General features: G+C 40.3%; 1 protein-coding gene across 1 annotated transcript; it reads left to right on the top strand.

Annotated features, from left to right (window-relative positions):
- Positions 1-557: 557 nt before the first annotated feature.
- On the top strand, positions 558-19,214 carry MTRF1 (mitochondrial translation release factor 1). Its single transcript, XM_065419018.1, has 10 exons — positions 558-603; positions 4,518-4,957; positions 6,391-6,482; positions 7,371-7,452; positions 7,706-7,813; positions 7,904-8,076; positions 13,843-13,960; positions 14,847-14,983; positions 17,406-17,504; positions 19,027-19,214. Exons 2-10 carry the CDS (start codon positions 4,540-4,542, stop codon positions 19,144-19,146), a joined length of 1,347 nt encoding a protein of 448 aa, XP_065275090.1. The 5' UTR covers positions 558-603; positions 4,518-4,539; the 3' UTR covers positions 19,147-19,214.
- Positions 19,215-20,256: the final 1,042 nt, after the last annotated feature.

Raw genomic sequence — 20,256 nt, 5'->3', positions numbered from 1 at the left:
TAAAATCATCAACGTCTAAGGCACATTCCGACGAGTGTAGGGTTTAGGAGGAAAAATTCTGTGAGATACAAATGCAAGCTGAATCCCTTCCCAGAATTGGCAGTTTCTGATGGAAAAACTGTTTACTCAAAAAATTCCTGACCTGCACTACCCATAAACCAAGTCAAATAAAAACCTGAAATTGATTATTCTTTGAAAACGCTTGATTTTTAGTCAATCTCATGATTTTTAAGGACCTGACTCATGATTTTTGAATAGCTGCATTTGGCAATATTGAATTCCACACAAGTGATGAAAGGATGCATTTTATTTATATTGTTGTGCCAGCTGCTACACAATAAGGACCTTGGCTGGGGGCTTTTGATCACTGCCACAATAAAATAAAATAATAAGAAGTAAATAATAATAAATGTAAATAATATTTTTAGAAATTGCATATTCTCCATATATGAGTATGTTTCCTTTCTGGCTTATAATGAAAAAAAGGGTTAACAGCCCTGTGACTGAGGCATTCTGGGAGCTGTAGTGCTTAGCAAGAATGCTGGGAGTGGTAGTTCCTTTTCAGTCTTTCTCTTCCTCTCTGTAATGGCTGCATGTTATAAGGTACTGTCTCCGTCTGTTCTTCTCTGGGCAAGTTTATTTTAAAATTCTGTGCTATAATTTTTTGTTGGTAAAATGCACCTCGAGGAGGGCCCTTGGTTCCAAAGGTATCATCACCTCTAGCAGGCCTGGGATGTTAGCCCTAGGAAGAGAGCTGCTGCAAGGAAGGTGGCATGGAGAATAAAGAGCAAAGGGGTTAATTGGAAAAGCCAGAGCAACCTAAAATTAACTGTAACTGCATCTGAGATTTCAGTTAGATAGTGATTTTAACTTTACAAATATATTTTTCAGCTTTACAAATATCATATATTCCTATAATGATGAAGGGGTGGAAGGGAGTAGCTAGCTGGCTGAATTGATCACTTTAATGCTGATGAGATTTAATTGTATTGTTAGTGGTGTGCTAGGGCATCTAAAGCCTTGGATAGGTGTGTTTTAAGTTATTATTCAAGTTGAAATAAATGAACCTTAACTGAAACCATCACGTTAAAACTAATATTTTTAAGAATTACATTTTTTTCTGTTACTAATAGTGCCTTTAATTATTAAAACTGAAAGACATTTTAAAATCTAATTTACTTCTTGCTTTGTTTTTTATTATCTCTCTGATTGGACAGTGAAAATGTACTAGTCAATCTCAATTTTTTCACCATCAGTTTCACTTTCTGGTTCTGATGCACTAACTAGGAGCCTGCAGTGTTTCGATTGCAAACATTGCAGGAGAAAGTTTATTTGTTTAAAAAAACAAAACAAAACAAAAAAAACAGCTTTAATTGGAATTTTAAAAAAGTTAATAGAAACGTGTATTGGCCATAAATCTTGTAAACGTTTGACTTCAAAATACTTACATTTTGGGACAAATTTAATCTGATTGTCTATTTAAGAAAAGGATAATTATTTGTGTGTAATTATTTCTAGGCAGTGCACCTGCCCAGTTTGTCTGAACCACGCAGTAGTTTAGGTATCATAAAATAATATTTTTTGTTTGTTTTTAATTTCCAAAGAGCTCAGGTGAGGCTGTATTATAAAGAATTATTGAGTACTTCTGCTTTTCAGAACATCAGTTACTCTGTCTCTCATAGTGGTGTTCCATATATTTTTTATAATGCGGTTAATTGAGTCAACATAGAAAATTGTGGACCAAGTTGACCTGGTATAAGCAGGTGAAACTCTATTGACATCAGTGAATTGCATCTTTTTAAGTGAGATCTAAATTTGGGGGTGTGCAATTAAGTCCAGGGCTGTAGATGACTGCCCTGATTGTGCATTGTTCTGACAGAAGCATGTCAAGATATGGGCAAGGAAAAAGATGTGTAGTCTCTGCTATGGCTCTTCTCAGCCACCAGAACAACCCCTTGGGGCTATCAGTAGCCAAGTGTCAATTAGAGCAGCCCTCAGGTTGCTATAATTTATACCAGGGGCTAAGCAGGATCTAGCCAGCTTGTGAAAGGTGGGAGGTGCAAAGGAATTCTTCCGATTCCTTCAATGCCTGTGACACTGACAGGTCAACAATTTGAAATACTCCTCTTCTTGCCATGATAGTAAACAATAGGATCACTGACACAGTGGATGGAATTAGAGAGTTATAGTGGCGTGTTAATAAAAGGCCTGAAGGTGAACAAAAAATATCTGCTACTGACCCAAAAGAAACCATGATATCAAGAAATTAAAACTGGCATGCTGTGACATACATGGTATATACCTACTTGCCCACATCTGTGTCTGATGTGTTAAAAGAAAATGACCCTGAAGTATTTAATTTGTAAAAATATTTCTGTCTCCATGAGTTAAAAAAATAGAAGATAAGACAAAGAACTCCCACTGAGATTAGTATAACTATTATGGAATTTATTTAAAACAAATCTCATGGTCTTTTGTATCTGTCTTGAGAATTTTGACTGTTGCGGGGGAAGGTTCCTTCCCTCATTCTCTGAGTCTTGCACTTTGTGTCGTCAATCACACCTCTGAGAAGTAGGTGTAAAATGTTACCATAGCAGAATGATAGCATTTTTCACAGATGTAAATACTGACACAAGGTGCAAGGCGCCAAAGAATCAGGCCTTCAGAAATAAATACAAGGACCTTGTCCTTCATGGTTATTCTGTAGTGAGACGGTGACTATTTCTTCTTCCTCCTTTCTTGAGGCAGGGTGGGGGAGGGAGTTCCCTGTCATCCTATTGCTCTCTAAACCCTGTCACTTCAGGCAGTGCAATTCTTCAGATTTCTTTCTCTGAAAAGTCCTAGCATGTGGTTATCTGAGAGGGGATCTCTTCCCCTATAATCCACTTCAGCGGTTATAATTATCTGGGATGCTCTTTATGTTGGTTTCCAGGCAGCATCTCCTACTTCCTCCACAAACTCCAAACCTCTCCTTGTTGGGGAGAAGATGCGGAGGAAACTCCACAGGGAACTTAATGGAATTTCCCCTTGACTTAATCCATTCCTACTGAGTATTTTGTTTTCTTTCTGCAAGAAACCCTAAAACTTTTGCAAACAAGTTAATAGAAGCTTGAGTTTTCCCCTCCTAAAATGGAATTACCTGCATCTTTTGAAATAGGTCACCCGAAAACACATATACTTTTTGCCTTAAATGTGTTACAATTCAGGATCAAAACACTTTTAAAAATGATGTACAGTGCTATCCTTTGGCAGGGAAAAGATGACCTCTCTTGAACCAATGCCTTGAGAAAAGGTTTCATTAGTTGAAGGAATGGTGGATTGCCAACCAAAATAAGGTGACCTGTTTCCCCTCAAATTGACACAGGAAGGATGAGGAAATATTGACAAAGACAGAAGGGCTCACAGTATTGGCAGAGGTGGTAGGAACCCTCAGTTCCATAACGAATCCTTTCTTGTGTCACAGTCTCACTGAAGTCAATAGGACTACTTGTCAGAGTAAGGACTATTAATGTGAATATGGGATGCAGGTTTAGGCCCCTTGATAGGCCACAACATCAGGACTTCCTGTTACAAACTGGAAAAGGTTCAAAACAGGATCTGTGATGTGAAATATACAAACTGGTGAAGAAATGGAGACCTTTCCCTGAACAATGGCCATAATTTTCAAAAGGAATAAGTACCGGTACTATGTTACTGTTCTTGCATCACTGTGGAATAGTTCAGACAAATTAGTTGTATTTAAGACTGCTTTCTTTTTATTTATTGAAATTATTTTATGTCCCTTATTTGTAAGTTTAATTTTGAAATATATGCACAGTAGGCTATGTAGCATTGTTGCAATGGCTCCAATCCTGCAAACATTGATGCATGTGTCGGTAGTCTTGCCAATTAACCTGTTGTAAGATCAGGGCCAGTGTTACTAATACACTCATGGCCATGCTCTGCTGCTCTCACTTACACTAGTGCAGTGGTTCCCAAACTTGGTTTGTGGCTTGTTCAGGGTAAGCCCCGGGCAGGCCGCGAGACGCTTTGTTTACCTGAGCGTCTGCAGGTACGGCCGCTCGCAGCTCTTAGTGGCCGCGGTTCGCTGTTTGCTGGTATAGATATACTGGCAGAGCTATGCCGGCAACCCCCCCAACTGTAGATGCAGCTTATATCAGCAAGAAAGTTCTTTTGCCAGTATAATAGCTTAAACCAGTTCCCCAAATCAAATAAGCTATACTGGCAAAAGGACTCTTTTGACAGTATAACTGTGTCTGTGCTTCGGCTTTCACCGGCATAGCTATGTTAATTGGGATGCGACTTTCTTCACACTGCTAACCAACATAGCTATGCTAGTAAAAGTTCCTAGTGTGTTCCAGACCTAAGTCTGGGATAGTTCCATCTAAGGTGGAATGGCATTACACTGATGCAACTAAGAGCAGGATTTGGTCCCTATTTAGCATTTTAAAATACACATTTTTAAAAAAAAAAGCCTATGAAAAAGTGGCCCATATTGTATCTGCTTTAAATTTCAGGTGGTGAACAGTAAAAGCTGAGATGAAACCTCACCGAGGCGTTGGGTTTTTTAGAAGTCTGCTTGCTAATTGTTTCCATCGCTATCACCATCACTGCTCTCCTCTTGTTAAAAGGATAGGTCACATGGTGGAACTATCTCTCTTTAGACGCAATTATTTACTGAATATAGTTAAACCTACTCTGTCATTTAATGATTGGTCAAGGAGATATCATCAGGATTTTAGAGCACTGTGGAAGCATGAAGCTGTGGAAAAATATCTAGAGACCTTAAACAGAGAATACCAGCGGGTTGGCCAGTTGTTAAATAGTGGCTCAGTGAATGAGTATGCTCGAAGTACTCTGAGCAGAAGACAAACTCATTTATCCACCCTTGTAGCTGCATTTCAAGAAATACAAGAGGCAGAAAGAGAAATTCAAGAGATAGAATCCATGTGTGCAAGTAAGTAAAATACATCTGTTTATGCAAAGCAGTTTTTTTTTATGATGCGATGTGCCTTATTACCCAGAATTTGAAACAAGTCACTCAGGGAGCAATACACTAGGCACATATATTTTCCTGAGGGTCCTCCATGTCCCTGTTAAAGCCTTCTAGATCCTCCCATTTTGTTTTGCTTTAGCCCCACCGCACCTACTCTTGAGGCCTCAGAGTGACCAACTTTGCAGAGCAGGTCAGTGTCATGTATATTATACATTCAAAGTTACGGGAATGCTGTCTTTAGCTAAAATATTCTAGAAACTTTGTTTTAAGACTACTGTAGTCCTTGTTTCATAGGGCTAATGACAATTTTCTTCTTAGGGACATATTTTAGGTAAGGCTTATTTATTTGGGCAGGGGGCATGATTTATAGTACATGTCAGACTTGACGTTGTCATTTAAATTTGGATATTGGTGTTTGGTTAATTGATATCTATTAAATTATGGACTTTGCACATCTCTTCGGAGATGCTCAACCCCAGGCCCTGAATTGTCAGGCTTCAATTTAACCTTATGTGAAATACTAGTTCCTTGAAGATATTTGAGAACTCTCATGTGGAGTGAAATAAACAAATGGTTATCCCACAATCAAAACTATGCCCAGTGGTTTTCAACATATTGACTGATGATGTGGAAGATAGAGGGGGGAAAGCAAGGTAGCAGAAATTGCTGATGATACCATTATTAATATTAGGACTAGGAAGAAATGCAAGGAATGGAGCTTACAAATTTGGTAATTATGCAACACTGGCAGTGAAATTTGCCCACCCCGTGCTAGATCAAGGATGAGATATATTGGTGGGAAAGCTTAGATTGCCATGGCCCTTTCTCTTCCTCTTCCTTTGGTAAAATAGAGGATGTTGGTCTCCAGCGTTGTTGATCCACCATAAATTTACTTTTAAAAACAAACACACATAAAAATCCTGATGTATTGGGACCCCATTCATTCTCAGTAACAGGATAGTTCTGGATCCCCGCCCATTCAGTTTGTAGCCTCACTGTTGAGGCTGCCAATAAGTTTGCCAATTAGTGTAAATAGTGATTAGTTTTAGTAGGAATTAGATTATCAATTTGATTCACATATGCCTGTGAAGAGCTGTGGCATGGGGAATAACTTTTATCTGCTACTGACTTTGGCTAGGTTTGAACTTGAGACGTAGAGGTAAAATCCTCTGTGCCCCATTTCCAGTCTCCCAAGCCATCCAGGGCTAACATTTAATTAGTAATACACATCATCTTATGCTTCTGTCGTTATTTGGTATTTTATACTGAGAATAAGCAATTCCCTGCAATGGAAGCTGTTATCCATTGTAATAGGCGTAATTTGGCATTTGTATTACAATGTGCTCTAAACTAAATAAGATTGGTTAACATTTATTTCTATCATTGGAATTTAGAGCTAGACAGCACTGATGAAAAACAGCTGCTAGAACTTGCCTTAGAAGAGAAGGAAATCATTAACCAAAAAATCAACACATTTTGCAAAAAGGTGAGCTAGAGGTGAAGGTACAGAGTCTTTAAGATGAACATCTCTTGACATCTTCATTTACAAGTCTTCATACAGCCATGCGATTTTATTGTTCCAGGCAAGATTTTCTTAACAGCAGACTATAACACTTGCCGTTAAAGAAACAGGTTTAGCTTCTGTTTTCTCACTGGAAAAGACCTGGAAATGTGCACTGTTGGAAAGTCTCTCTACTGCCAAATGCACCTTAGAAGCTCTTTCTTTTAGACACTTTTTGTATGTGTGCTTGTTCATTTGCTGTCATTGAAAAGTCTGTAACACAGTGAACCACTATGCTATGAAGACATGGCATGGAGTTCTGCCAGTTGTTCATGGCAGCAGAGAGTGTACAGACATGTCTGGAAAGGCTTTATCCTCGTGGAACTTTCAATTCTTTATCATTTTCTTCAGTTAAATGAGACCAGTGTGTGAAAATAATTGTAGTAAGAGAAGCTGAAAGAAATCCAGTGGAAGGATTTATGTTGTGACTCAAGTGTCTGTATTTTAGAAAATTAAGATAATCTGATTGTATGAAATAGAATAATCTGAAAAATAAGGTCAGTGTCAGTGTAAACTGACTTTCCTGGCTAATATCATTATGTTCACAAGGGAGGCTGCAGTGGCTGATTTGGTGGTCTCATGCTTGGCATTGTGGGGTCAAATTTTCAGTTAGCCTCCATGAACACACCAAAATCTCACCGTTGTGTGCCAGGAATCTCAGACTACAACACTGACGGGGCAATTTTCACTCCTAAATACCTGATTTGCATTTACAAGTCTGGGGTTTGTGCATGTTCAGACTGATGCAACCATGAGGACTGGCTGTAAATTTGGTCAGGAAGGGAGAAACTAATATATTTTCTTTCTTTTCAGCTTTTCCAGAGTATAGTGCCAAGGGAGAAACATGATGAAAGTGATGTTCTATTAGAAGTGACATCAGGCAGAACCACTGGAGGTCAGCAAAGTCATCACAAATAAAGGTTACACCAAACCTCCATCCAGGTTTTCAAGGCTTCAATTGTTTCTCTTACATTTTAATAATGTAAAATAACACTTTGTAGAGATGAGTATTAGTGCTTATGCAGATAAATTATCTCCAACGACAATGATCTTTAGAGTGACTGCTAATGCTAAAAACTGGTAATTTTCAGGGAAGAGTCTATAAACTTATATTTCATGTTGTGCTGTCTAAATATTTAATTTTTTAGGTGACATTTGCCAACAGTTCACCAAAGAAATGTTTGAGATGTACCAGAATTATGCAGATTATAAATGTTGGACCTTTGACATTCTGAACTACACACTAGCTGAGATTGGTATGATAATGTTCTGTTCTTTCTGCCAACAAGACTAAGTTAAAGCTGTGTCTTTGGATTATACCTCTTATGCATTATTTGTCTTTAAAGGCGGATTGCACCATGCAGCTGCTCATATTTCGGGAGACTGTGTCTACAGGTATTTGAAATATGAAGGAGGGACTCACAGAGTTCAGCGAATTCCTGAGACTGGCCTATCCTCAAGAATGCAGCGTATTCACACTGGGACAATGTCAGTTGTTGTCCTACCTCAGCCAGAGGAGGTAAACTAACCTTTAATCAGAATAAAATTGAAGTGTCTTCCTGGCTTTTCTTTTTGGCATTTGAGTGTTGTATTTAAAACAACAAACCCCAAGGACTAAGCCAAGTTACTGCTATTATTTTATTGGTGCCAACGTGTATTGTCAAGTCCCAACAAAGGATACACCAGCTTTTCTTCTGTGCAAGGCTGTGACTCAGCACCTGGCTAAATGATTCCCTACAAACTTTACTGGATCCTCAAAAGCAACTTTTTAGAAATCCACTACTGCCTGAGGTACAGTGCAATTCGAGGGCATAAGGATACAGACCAGTCAGCTTAACTTCAGTACCCAGAAAGATAATGGAGCAAATAGCCAACCAATAATTTTCAAACACCTAGAAGATAATAAGGTGATAAGTAACAGTCAGTATGGATTTGTCAAGAATAAATTGTATCAAACCAACCTGAGAGCTTTTTTTTGAGAGGGTAACAAGCCTTGTGGATAGAAAGGAAATGGTAGATGTGGTATATCTTGACTTTAGTAAGGCTTTTGATACTCGCATGACCGTCTCATAAACAAACTAGGGAGATACAGCCTATATGGAGCTACTGTACCGTGGGTGCATAACTGGTTGGAAAACCGTTCCCAGAGAGTAGTTATCAGTGTTTCACAGTGAAGCTGGAAGGCATATCGAGTGGGGTCCCACAGGCATTGGTCCTGGGCCCAGTTTTGTTCAATATCTTCATCAGTGATTTAGATAATGGCATAGAGAGTACACTTATAAAGTTTGTGGATGATACCAAGCTGGGAGGAGTTGCAAGTGCTTTGGAGGATAGGATTAAAATTCAAAATGATCTGGACGAACTGGAGAAATGGTCTGAAGTAAATAGGATGAAATTCAATAAAGACAAATGCAAAGTACTCCACTTAGGAAGAAACAATCAGTTGCACACATACAAAATGGGAAATGCTGCCTAGGAAGGAGTACTGCAGAAAGGGATCTGATGGTCATAGTTGATCACAAGCTAAATATGAGTGAACAGTGTAACATTGCAAAAAAAGCAACATTATTCTGGGATGTATTAGCAGGAGTGTTGTAAGCAAGACATGAGAAGTAATTCTGCTCTACTCCGCGCTGATTAGACCTCTTCTGGAGTATTGTCCAGTTCTGAGAACCACATTTCAGGAAAGATGTGAACAAATTGGAGAAAGTCCAGATGATAGCAACAAAAATGATTAAAGATGACCTATGAGGAAAGATTGAAAAAATTGGGTTTGTGAGGGGGTACGTAACAGTTTTCAAGTACATAAAAGGTTGTTACAAGGAGGGCAAAAAATTGTTCTCGTTCACCTCTAAGGATAGGACAAGAAGCAATGGGCTTAAATTGTAGCAAGGGAGGTTTAGGTTAGACATTAGGAAAAACTTCCTAACTGTCAGGGTAGTTGAGCTTTGGAACAAATTGCCTAGGGAGGTTGTGAAATATCTGTCATTGGAGGTTTTTAGGAAGAGGTTAGACAAACACCTATCAGGTTTCGTCTAGTACATAGTCCTGCCTTGAGTGCAGGAGACTGGACTAGATGGTATCTCGAGGTCCATTCCAGTCTTACACGTCTATGATTCTATGGAAGTTAATGTTGTTAAGCTCTCCGGCTCCTGGCATTCACAAAACTGACTCACTAGGAGTAAAACAGATTCTAAATGAAAGAATGTATTGAGGCTTGGGAGTACATCCAGACAAAAGTTTGGTATGATACAATCAACCTTTCTGAATATTCTTTTTTCTTTTCAATCACACATCTTATTATTGGTTCTTTCCTCTGCTTAGATACACTCTAAATCTGAACTAGCGCTTTGGGCTGTTTTTCTGAAATCTCCTTGTGGATGTCCAGCTTAAACTCAACATGGCTCTTACTCTTTCCCTGCAAGCTCTCCCTACTCCCGCCTTTCTCAATCACTGTGGACAACACTACCCTCCCCACATCACTCAGACCTAGAATCTAGGTATCACCTTCAGCTCAGCCCTTTACCACACATCTAAATTGTGTCTAAACCTTGCCACTCATTTCTGTACTTTTCCAAGATCCAGCCTTTCTTCAGTCCATACAGCTGAAACTCTGGTCCAGGCCCTCAGTGTCTCGCTCTTCACTGCTGCAAACTCCCTTTTGGTCTTGTTTCACTTAGATCCATTAAAAACACGGCAGCAAAAATCATCTTCCAGGCTTGTCACTTTGACCAGGTCACTTCCCTCTTTGCATCCCTCCACTGGCTCCCCCTTTTCCACCACATCAAGTATGAACTACTTGTCTTAGCTTTTAAGGCCCTTCTAACCCTACCTATCCTGGCATAGACCTCAGCCAAAATCTTTGAACCTGGTGCTTAAAATTAAACTTGTACCTAAGCTGTAATTTTCAAAAATGCCTAGATAGTTTAGTAACATAAGAACCATTGACTTGACAAAGTTTGTACATATGTTTGTAGAGTGCCTTGAACAATGAAGCCCTTGGCCTCTAGGCAGGCCCTCCGACGGCGGGGGAGGGGGGGGGAGACAAAGGGGGCAATTGCCCAGGGGCCCAGGTGATTTAAAAGGGCCCGGGGGCTCCCGGCCACTGTTGTGGTAGTGGTGGCCAGGAGCCCCAGGCCATTTTAAATTGCCCAGGCAGGCTGCAGGGCTCCTAGGCGCACGCTCCTGAGTCCCCGCACTGGCCCACGAGACTCCATGCACCCTGCTGGAGAGGGCTGGGTAGGAGGGGCACTGGAGGGTGTGTTGAGGAAGCAGCCCCCCCAGCTGCGCCGGGGGGCAGAGCCAGGGGGAAGAGCCGGGCCGGCGGCGGCAACAATCGCTGCAACTTTGTATCCAGGAGCGAAACTTTCTGCATCCATGCGGGGGAGGCAGCCGGGCTTGGGGAGGTGGAAGAACCAGGCTGGGGATGGCTGCGGGGAACTGGGCTGGGAAGTGAAAACAGTAGGGGTGGAGGGTGGGGGGAAGAGGTAGGCAGGGACGGCTGTGGGGAAGGTGCTGGGCACAGGACTGCTGAGGGGAAGACTCGAGATCAGACTCAGGATCCAGCAGCTGCTGGACCAACATCTTCAGCAAAGGTACTGGCAGTGCCACCTTGGGCGCCAGCCGGGTTTTGTCTGGGGTCCGCCAGGGAGGAGAGGGCAGGGTGGGTCTGGGAAGGGGGAGGGAAGGGGAGGGTGTTTCGGTGACAGCGCAGGGCTGGTGGTGGGGGTGGTGTTTGAGGCTATTTTGATTTGGGGCTGGTGGCTGTTCTTTGGGGTCATGTGGTTGATTTCATTAGGGGATTATCACTCGTATTTGGGGGTGATGGGATGATTGGAGATCGGGGCTGGTAGTTGGGGGTGGGGATGTGTTGCTGTTGGGACTGTTGTAAAGGGAACAGTGATGGAGTCTCACCAGAGGATTTATTTATGTTCACTAATAATAATCCTGGTGGATGCTCCATCGCTGACCATTTTAAAATCAAGATCTAAAAGATCTGCTGTGGGAATTGTTTTGGGGAAATTCCGGGGCTTGTGTTATGCAGGAGGTCAGACTCCTAGCTGATCACAGCCTTGGAATCTATGAGTAAGAGTGTAATGCTCCAAAAAGAGTTTCAACTGGTGCATGAGTAATATGTCAAAGAGGGACATACAGGCCTTGGGGGATTATCGTGAGAATTTTCATACATCCACAGCTGTGGGTTTATAAAGCCCATGAGCACACAGTAGGTAAATACGTTGGGACCCTCCCTCTCCCATATATTAGTACTCTGTTTGTTTCAGCCAGACTTTTAGTTGGGATTTTCCTTCATGTTCTGGGTGGGAAATTGGCAGAGGGATGGGGATTAGCCCTGAACACAATGTCACAATGAATTTGGCTCAGGGAGATTAAATGACTTGCCTAAGGAAACCCAATGAATCAGTGGCACAGACAGAGAGAACCCAGTGTGCTGCTCTAACCTTTAGGCAACATTATATTAAGTATTCCCTAAATTTAGGCATAAAGGGCCATATTTTTAAAGGAACCTCAGTTTGACCTCCTTTTCAGATTGTTGCATATGCAAATGAGTATATGTGCAGAATTGTGTGCCACAAACGTAGAGTGTTGGGATTCTTTTAGCTGTAGGATTTAGGAATGGCTCAAACAGCTTGACTGCTTTTCAGTGTATTTATTGTCATGTCTTGGAAGTTCATGCTTATTTCTTGGAAGAGTTTTTACACAGAGATGAAGGATGGTCCTTGGGGTACAGCCGTAGGAGCTCTGTGTTCTACTTTCTGCCCTCGACTTCCTGCCTCCCACGGCTGGAGTGTGCAGTGTAGGGCTGCCTATGATGGCACAATGCAGTGCCCATGGCAGGGGAATTCTCTGGCTGCTTGTGGTCTGGTTCAGGGAACGGAGGGGGACAGAAAATCTCTCTGGGCCTCAATTTCCTATCTGTAAAATGGTGATAGCAATCCTTCCTTTGTTTGTCTTTTCTGTTTAGACTGTAGTCTCTCTAGGGCAGGGAACTGTCTCCATGAGTGTGTACAGCACCCTGCACAATAGAGCCCTGATCTCAGTTGGGACCCAGAGGTGCTACTGTAATACAAATGCATGAATAATAACAGCTGTAATGGTTCCCCACTGGGACCTGAGTTATGGCGTTTGCATGCTCAAGTACCTTTTGGATACATTCCTAGTTTTTTGACCGGTTGTCTGAAAACACACACACACACACACACACCTACCTCGGCTGGTTACTAGGGCATCAGGTTACCCCTGGCCTGGGGAAGGAAGGGGAGAGGGGATTCTTCAGTATTGAGACATTGCACTGCAGGTTTCAGACACAGCGCCTTCAGGTACTGACACAGTTACAGAAACTGCAGTTTATTCTGCCTCATCCTCCCAAAGGCCAATGAGAAGAAACTCCTTTGGTGATATAATGGGGAAGGGAGTGGGTGGTATCTGAGAAACAAATAAATTCTGAAGCAGCTCTGGAGCTTGCACCAGTCCCAGGTGGATGGGAAAGGCAGCTGGATGGATACTCATGGGGAAGAGCTGAAAGTTAGGATCTCTCTGGTTAGTAAACGTGTATTAGAGAAAATGATCCACAGAAACACAGGCAGTAGGAGACTGAAAAAAAGCGAAGGTTCCCTTGAGCCCAACTGTAGAGGATGCCGTGCGCGTTCTGCCCTGGGGCCCAGAATTGCTGTGGACGGGCCTGCCTCTAGGTGCTACCACAATACAGATAATGACTAGTAGCCTTTCTCTGTTCTTCAGCAGTTTTAGGCCCTTATCCTGCAAACACTTACACATGTGCTTAAATCAATGGGACTACACAGGGGAGTTAAATTAGGCACATCCATAAGTGTTAGTAGGATTGGGGCCTTTTGGTGTAGTGTAGATCCACACTGGTGTGTAAGCAAAAGGAGTTTCTGGTACTTCATCTGCTTCGGAGTCTCCCTGCCAGTTGTTGTGGTTTTACAATAACATTTTCCTATTCTTTAATGATTTTTCTCTCCCCTCTTGCTATGTGAAAGATTTTGCACAAACAGGGGAAACTGACTGATTGCACAGGGGAAACAGTGAAATTGACTACACACAAATAATTATCAAAGGCACAGAGTAAACAAACGGAAAAGAACAGAAATGTTTATTCACCAATTTCTTTCAGTTAGAGTAACCTAGGTGTTAGCGGTAACAATGGGAGGCAAGCAAATTTTGGACAGAAGTGGTGTTTTTAAACTGATCGTATCTCTTTAAAATAGTTATGAGCAGATGGTAACTTAATTTTCTTTGACTCTAGGTAGATGTTAAAGTGTATCCTAAGGATTTGCGTATAGATACTTTTAGGGCCAAAGGTGCAGGAGGGCAACATGTTAACAAAACGGACAGTGCTGTGAGAATAGTTCATATTCCCACTGGTAAGTGTGTTTGGGATTTTGTATTTGTAACCTTTGCTTTTTAGTGCATAGATGCACACAACCTAGATCCCCAAATCAAAGGCTCTGATCCTACATGCTGCTTCACTTTAGGCACTGGGGTCTGTCTGCACAGAACAGCTGGCAGGACAGCAGCCAATACAGAGAAAGTCAGGTGGCCCTTCTCATTTTTTGCAGGGGTGTATGTTCGTTTATGTCAAAAATTGCATGATCAATTTTACCTTTACAATGTGACACACTTAATAATGGACCACACTTTGCAGTGAGACAGGGACATCGTGGAAGATGTAAATAACTTTTATGAACTGAGGACCCTTAACTCTCATTAAAGTTAGTGACAATGGAGGGTACAGTTTGCAGCATCAGGTCCTATGTAAACAAAGGACTGAGATAAGTATCTCCTTGTGTAAAGTGCTTTGAGATCTGTTGATGAAAAGTGCTATATAATTATACACACACACACACACACAGCACGCAGTGTAACCCTATATTATTATTTTAAACATCCTAGTGTAGACAGGGCAAATTATATTTTAACATGTTAGCTGGTTTAGATGAACCCTGGACTCCCAGATGCAGCACCATAATTAAAAGTGGTCCAATGAACCTCAATAAAAAAAACCCCTCAAGTTCACCTCTACCAGCTGTGTTAAAACTTGTCCCATTTACACTACAGTTCTAAAATATACTAACTCAAATGTTTTAGCTAAAATGTTTTAAAAACACACCTTTTATCCTAGTGTGAACAGGCCCTTAGAGTAAGAGCAAGAGGTCTGAAAGGTTTCATTTTACTAATGTTTTAGGATTAATCCTGTTTGTTGTTTGTTATAATGGGTCTTTGATCAGTGTTCTCTTGAATTCTACACAGGACTAACAGTAGAGTGCCAGCAGGAGCGATCACAGCAACTGAACAAAGAAATAGCTCTGCGGACACTGAGAACTAGGTTGTATCAACAAATCATTGAGAAAGACTTCAGCCAAAAGCAGAATGCTAGAAAACTGCAGGTGACAACATGTTTTCCTTATTGAAACTTGGAGATGACATTATGCCATAGCTTTGAGCTTTCAGGGGTAGTAACAATAATTTCCCCCTTTTTGTGTGTGTGTGGGCAGTAGGGGAGGTGTGTACACACGGATGTAGGTAAAAAGGAAAGTATGTGCTTGTAAATGTAGATAAGAATCAGGCCCTTAATTACCATGGAGGCCAGTTTACGTTGCTTTGGCAATGTACGGGGGCCTTAATGTGGATATAATTAACCAAATCTAACTTCATAACTGCATGTAACTTACACCCACTTTAACGCTCTTTTACACTAACAAGTGATATAAAGGAGCTTTTGTGTAAATGAGAATCCGGTCCAATGAGTTGTGGTAGGCACATTCTGAATCCAATTCTAAAATACAGTAATTGCTAGGATCCTGCAGTGTGGGTAAAAATAAGAACATTCTTGATACCAAAAATCTTGCCACTTTAGAGCCATATGATAATTTATTATGTTTTTGGAAGTTTAGCCAAACTGTTGAGGAAGAAATAATTTATATTGATTAACTTGTAATTAACTGAAGTTAGTTAAGTTAACCTTAAAACTGAAGTTAAGTTTTAAGGTTGTTTTTTCCCCCTTGTACACCACTATTCTTCTCTTGCTCTGAGCATCTTGCTCTTTACAATGTGAACTTCTTCAGTGGGCAGAAGCAATTTAAAAAAAAAAAAAAAAAAAAAAAAGCTTCAGTACTTACAAACTTCCAAGTCGGTTATTTAACCACTAACTGCAGATTGTGTTTAAATTAACTCAGTCACTACAGCTGATGAAGCCTTTATCTCTTGTTGTTTAGAATTTAGGCTGAGATTTTTCAAAGCTACCTAAGGGATTTGGATGTGCACTTTCGATTAAAATTAATGGGAATTGGACATCCAAAATGAAACTCCTACCCTTAATGTTTCACAATGTATTAAATCAATTTCTTGTTTGGACATATAAATGTGGTTGCAAGTGAGATTTTCAAAATCTCCTAGGTGAGTTAGGCACCCAATTTCTGTTGATTTTAAATGGAAGCTGTGCACCTATTTCCCTAGGTCTCACCCTCCATTTTAAAAAACAAAACAAAACCAAAAACTACTTGAAATTCAGTTTTGAAACTTTCAGATTTGTTTGTAACTCCGTCTTGTCACCACTAGAGGACACCCAATATCACAAATATTCTGTTTATTCCTTCGCGTGTGTTCATTTTTCTGAGCCATACTCTAGTATGGCTCCTTCACCATCTCTTTGTTATAGGGAGTACAATTTGAGTTTGCTGATTACGTAATTAGAAGTGCCCCTTTAATTATCATTAGTGGGAATTGCAGGCCTACAGTTTCTTCTAGCTAGGATTGTGGGAGTCCCAAGCAAAGTTACTTGCCTTGTAAAGATAGTAGCCATTCAGAATGGGAGATTTAAACAGTGAGCTGGCACCAGCTAGAGGCTTTTCACTTTTAAAATGGGAAAATATTTTCACAGTCTTCTGATACTAAAGAACAGCTCTACACCATTCTTCTTAAATTGCCCCCAATGTATCTTTGAGTTGAGATCAACTGTGGAACATTTCAGCTGAAAGAAAGTTTGAGTGTTCCTTAGAAATGGATGGTTATAATGGAAACTGCTTGACTAGTTCAACCATGGTTTTCTTTGCCAGCAAAAATTATAAGTAATTATATTTTCTTTAGTGACCGAGGGCCAGAATTTGAAAGGTATTTAGGCACTTAAAGATGCAGATAGGCAACTAGTGGGATTTTCAGGTTTGTTTAGGTGACTAGGCACCTATTGGAATTTTCAGGCTGACTAAACACCTAAATAGGCACCTCTGTGCACCTTTCAAATTCTGGCCCTGCAGGCCTGTCAAGTGCCCATCAAAGTCAATGGATACTAAGTGAAGCCCACTGCTTTAAAACACATATGCACGGGAGTAACTATGCACGTGTATGAAACTATTTACATGTGAAATTACTCACCTGCATAAATTTTTGCAGGATCAGGCTGTTAATGAAAGTATAGTATATACTGGTTGTTCCAATAGTACAGTTCTGCTCTGAAGAGTGACTGTAAACATAGCATCTTCTTACTTGGTTGACCTAATTTGTATGTAGACATATTTGCTGACATTAGTGACAACTTTGGCTTCTTAAACTACTTTTTAACTCCTGTTATCACTACAGAGCCAATGCAGAAATGGGGGGGGGGAATATCTTAAACCTTGGCAAAATTTATATTTATACAGTAGACCAAAATGTGTAAGAGGCAGTTATCAGATTAATAATCTGTGTGTTTAAGTACTGTATCTACAGAACAGGCTGATCTATTACAATCCAGTTTAAACGTGCTCATGTGCTGCTTTTGAAGGGTTTTTGTTTTTAAAACTCAAAAAAATAATCAAAGTTGTTGTTATACAGATAGGGACAAGAGCCCAGTCAGAGAGAATTCGTACCTATAACTTCACCCAGGACAGAGTCACTGATCACAGGATCTCATATGACGTCCGCAATATCAAGGTAGTTATGTTTATGATAATACATATAAAATCTTTTCAAGAGAGACAGTGTGTGTGTACCTATATAAATTCTTATTACATCATTAGCCAGAGTTAATCTTGTGAAAGTAATTACTAAATTTGTCAAGAAGCTAAGAGTGGACATAAATTGTGAAGTACCATTAAATGCCACTAACTACTGAACATTGTTATAGGTTGGGAAAGCCTATATCTTTCTTTCCATCCGTTGTGATATATTATTAAAGGTGAGATACAAAAGAAAAAAATCACTAGCCCCATTCTTTTGTTTTTTGTTTCTCTATTGTATAAAGAAGGCCTGATAAAGCACACAGTACTCACCTGAGATATTCAGTGAGTCCTTCACCAAACCAGGGAGGACTAGACTTGACGTTCCTGATATGTGTAGGGTAAAAAAGCAAGAAGAAGTTTGTTTAAAAATTAAAAACCCACCACTTCCAGTCTGTCTTTATATGGTATAGAGGCAAAAAACACACACAAGCACACTTTTTTTAAATTTATTTTTTTGCACTTTTCAGGTCACCTTTAAAGGAAACAGAAAAGTTTATTTTTAAGGTTATCTGACATTATATTTCTGGGTAAAATTCTATATATGGTTATATTTTTTTCACTTGAATGTGCTGAACAAATACATGATATGCTAGTATTCTGTGTGAGTTCAGTTTATAGGTAGATTTTGGAATGATTTTAACTTTTGGGCTAGTAGGTTTTGGATTGATTTTTAACTCTTGGGGTGGGTTTCAAGATTGAGTTTGTTCTATGATTTGGATTTTCATTTTAGGATTAGACTTAAATTTTATTGCTGAGGTTTAAGATTTAATATTATTGCTGTCACAGAGCAAGTAGCACATACTTAATTGTGCTGAACAATGAGCTAGGCGAGAACACAGAGGAGTACAGATCCCTGCCTTGGAATATTTACAGTATGTTAAGATGTGACATACAAGTGAGGATCATTACAAAAACAACAGTGTGGGGGAGAATCGGACAAGGTTCAATAAATAACATGACAATTTAGAATATTTACTTGTTCATCTTATTTTTTAGGATCCTGTTCTGATACCTTTACTCACTTTGAATAGTCCCTTACTCCACCAATTGTCCTATTGAAGTCAATGGAACGTCTTGTGAGTAAGCTGCTACTCAGCATGAGTAAGGGTATCAGAATTTGGTCATTATTCATTACAATATCCTACATCCCATCAATTCTTGCTAGATTAGTTAACTTGTTTTAGGCAGATGCAAGATGTTGCCAGTAATTCCTTTTGTTATTGCCAAGAAGATGCTATGTAACCGTATGCTGTTCTTCAGCAGCATGCCTTCAACTGACTCATTTACAGCACCCAAAACTGATGTCACAGCAGGGGAGTAATGCAAGATTGATGGGTTGATGCATAAAGATCAGGCTCCGTGCAAATATATTCCAGGAATTTTTATTGATTGATCAGCATTCAAAAAATACTGGTCTGTACTAATAATTAATGCTTCTCTCTTTCGTTTGATAGGAATTTCTCTGTGGTGAGGGGGCACTGGACGAGCTAATCAACAGGTTGTTGGAGTCTGCAGACATGGAGGCCCTAATTGAACATTTAGAAAACTTTAAATCTTTAGAAGGAGGAGGCTGATGTAGGTCTTGTACTAAATACAACACCAGTCCTTGTAATTCTGTAGCACAATAAAATGGAAGTATTTGTTAGATGTCAGATGTTGATAAAATCTGTGTCTTTCTTTCCTATATTCTGTGGTCAAATATGAAGTTGTATTTTTTTTTTAACTGTGCGACAGCTTTTGAAAATATTTTACACATTTGCATATCAGCTTTAAGTTTCATTATTTTTTTGTGAATTTAGTATTGGTGAAAGGTGCCAGCCTAAGAGCAAACTGAAACCTTCAGTTTATCCACAGAACAGTGCAGCAAGGAACTGATGGGCAGGATCCCCTGGGAGGCTAATATGAGGGGGAAAGGAGTCCAGGAGAGCTGGCTGTATTTTAAAGAAGCCTTACTGAGGGTGCAGGAACAAACCATCTCGCTGTGCAGAAAGAATAGCAAATATGGCAGGCAACCACCTTGGCTTAACAGAAATCTTCAGTGAGCTTAAACACAAAAAGGAAGCTTACAAGAAGTGGAAACTTGGACAGATGACTAGGAAGGAGTATAAAAATATTGCTTGAGCATGCAGGAGTGTAATCAGGAAGGCCAAAGCACAATTGGAATTGCAGCTAGCAAGGGATGTGAAGGGTAACAAGAAGGGTTTCTACAGGTATGTTAGCAACAAGAAGAAAGTCAAGGAAAGTGCTTGCCCCTTACTGAATGAGGGAGGCAACCTAGTGACAGAGGATGTGGAAAAAGCTAATGTACTCAATGCTTTTTTTGCCTCTGTCTTCACGAACAAGGTCAGCTCCCAGACTACTGCACTGGGCAGCACAGCATGGGGAGGAGGTGACCAGCCCTCTGTGGTGAAAGAACAGGTTAAGGACTATTTAGAAAAGCTGGACATGCACAAGTCCATGGGGCCGGATCTAATGCATCAGAGAGTGCTGAGGGAGTTGGCTGATGTGATTGCAGAGCCATTGGCCATTATCTTTGAAAACTCGTGGCAATCAGGGGAGGTCCCAGACGATTGGAAAAAGGCTAATGTAGTGCCCATCTTTAAAAAAGGGAAGAAGGAGAATCTGGGGAACTACAGACTAGTCAGCCTCACCTCAGTCCGTGGAAAAATCGTGGAGCCAGGTCC

Source organism: Emys orbicularis, chromosome 1, assembly GCF_028017835.1.
Source record: "Emys orbicularis isolate rEmyOrb1 chromosome 1, rEmyOrb1.hap1, whole genome shotgun sequence".
Taxonomy (NCBI): domain Eukaryota; kingdom Metazoa; phylum Chordata; order Testudines; family Emydidae; genus Emys; species Emys orbicularis.
The sequence above is the reverse complement of the archived record's forward strand: the minus strand, read 5'-3'. Positions and strand labels throughout refer to the sequence as shown.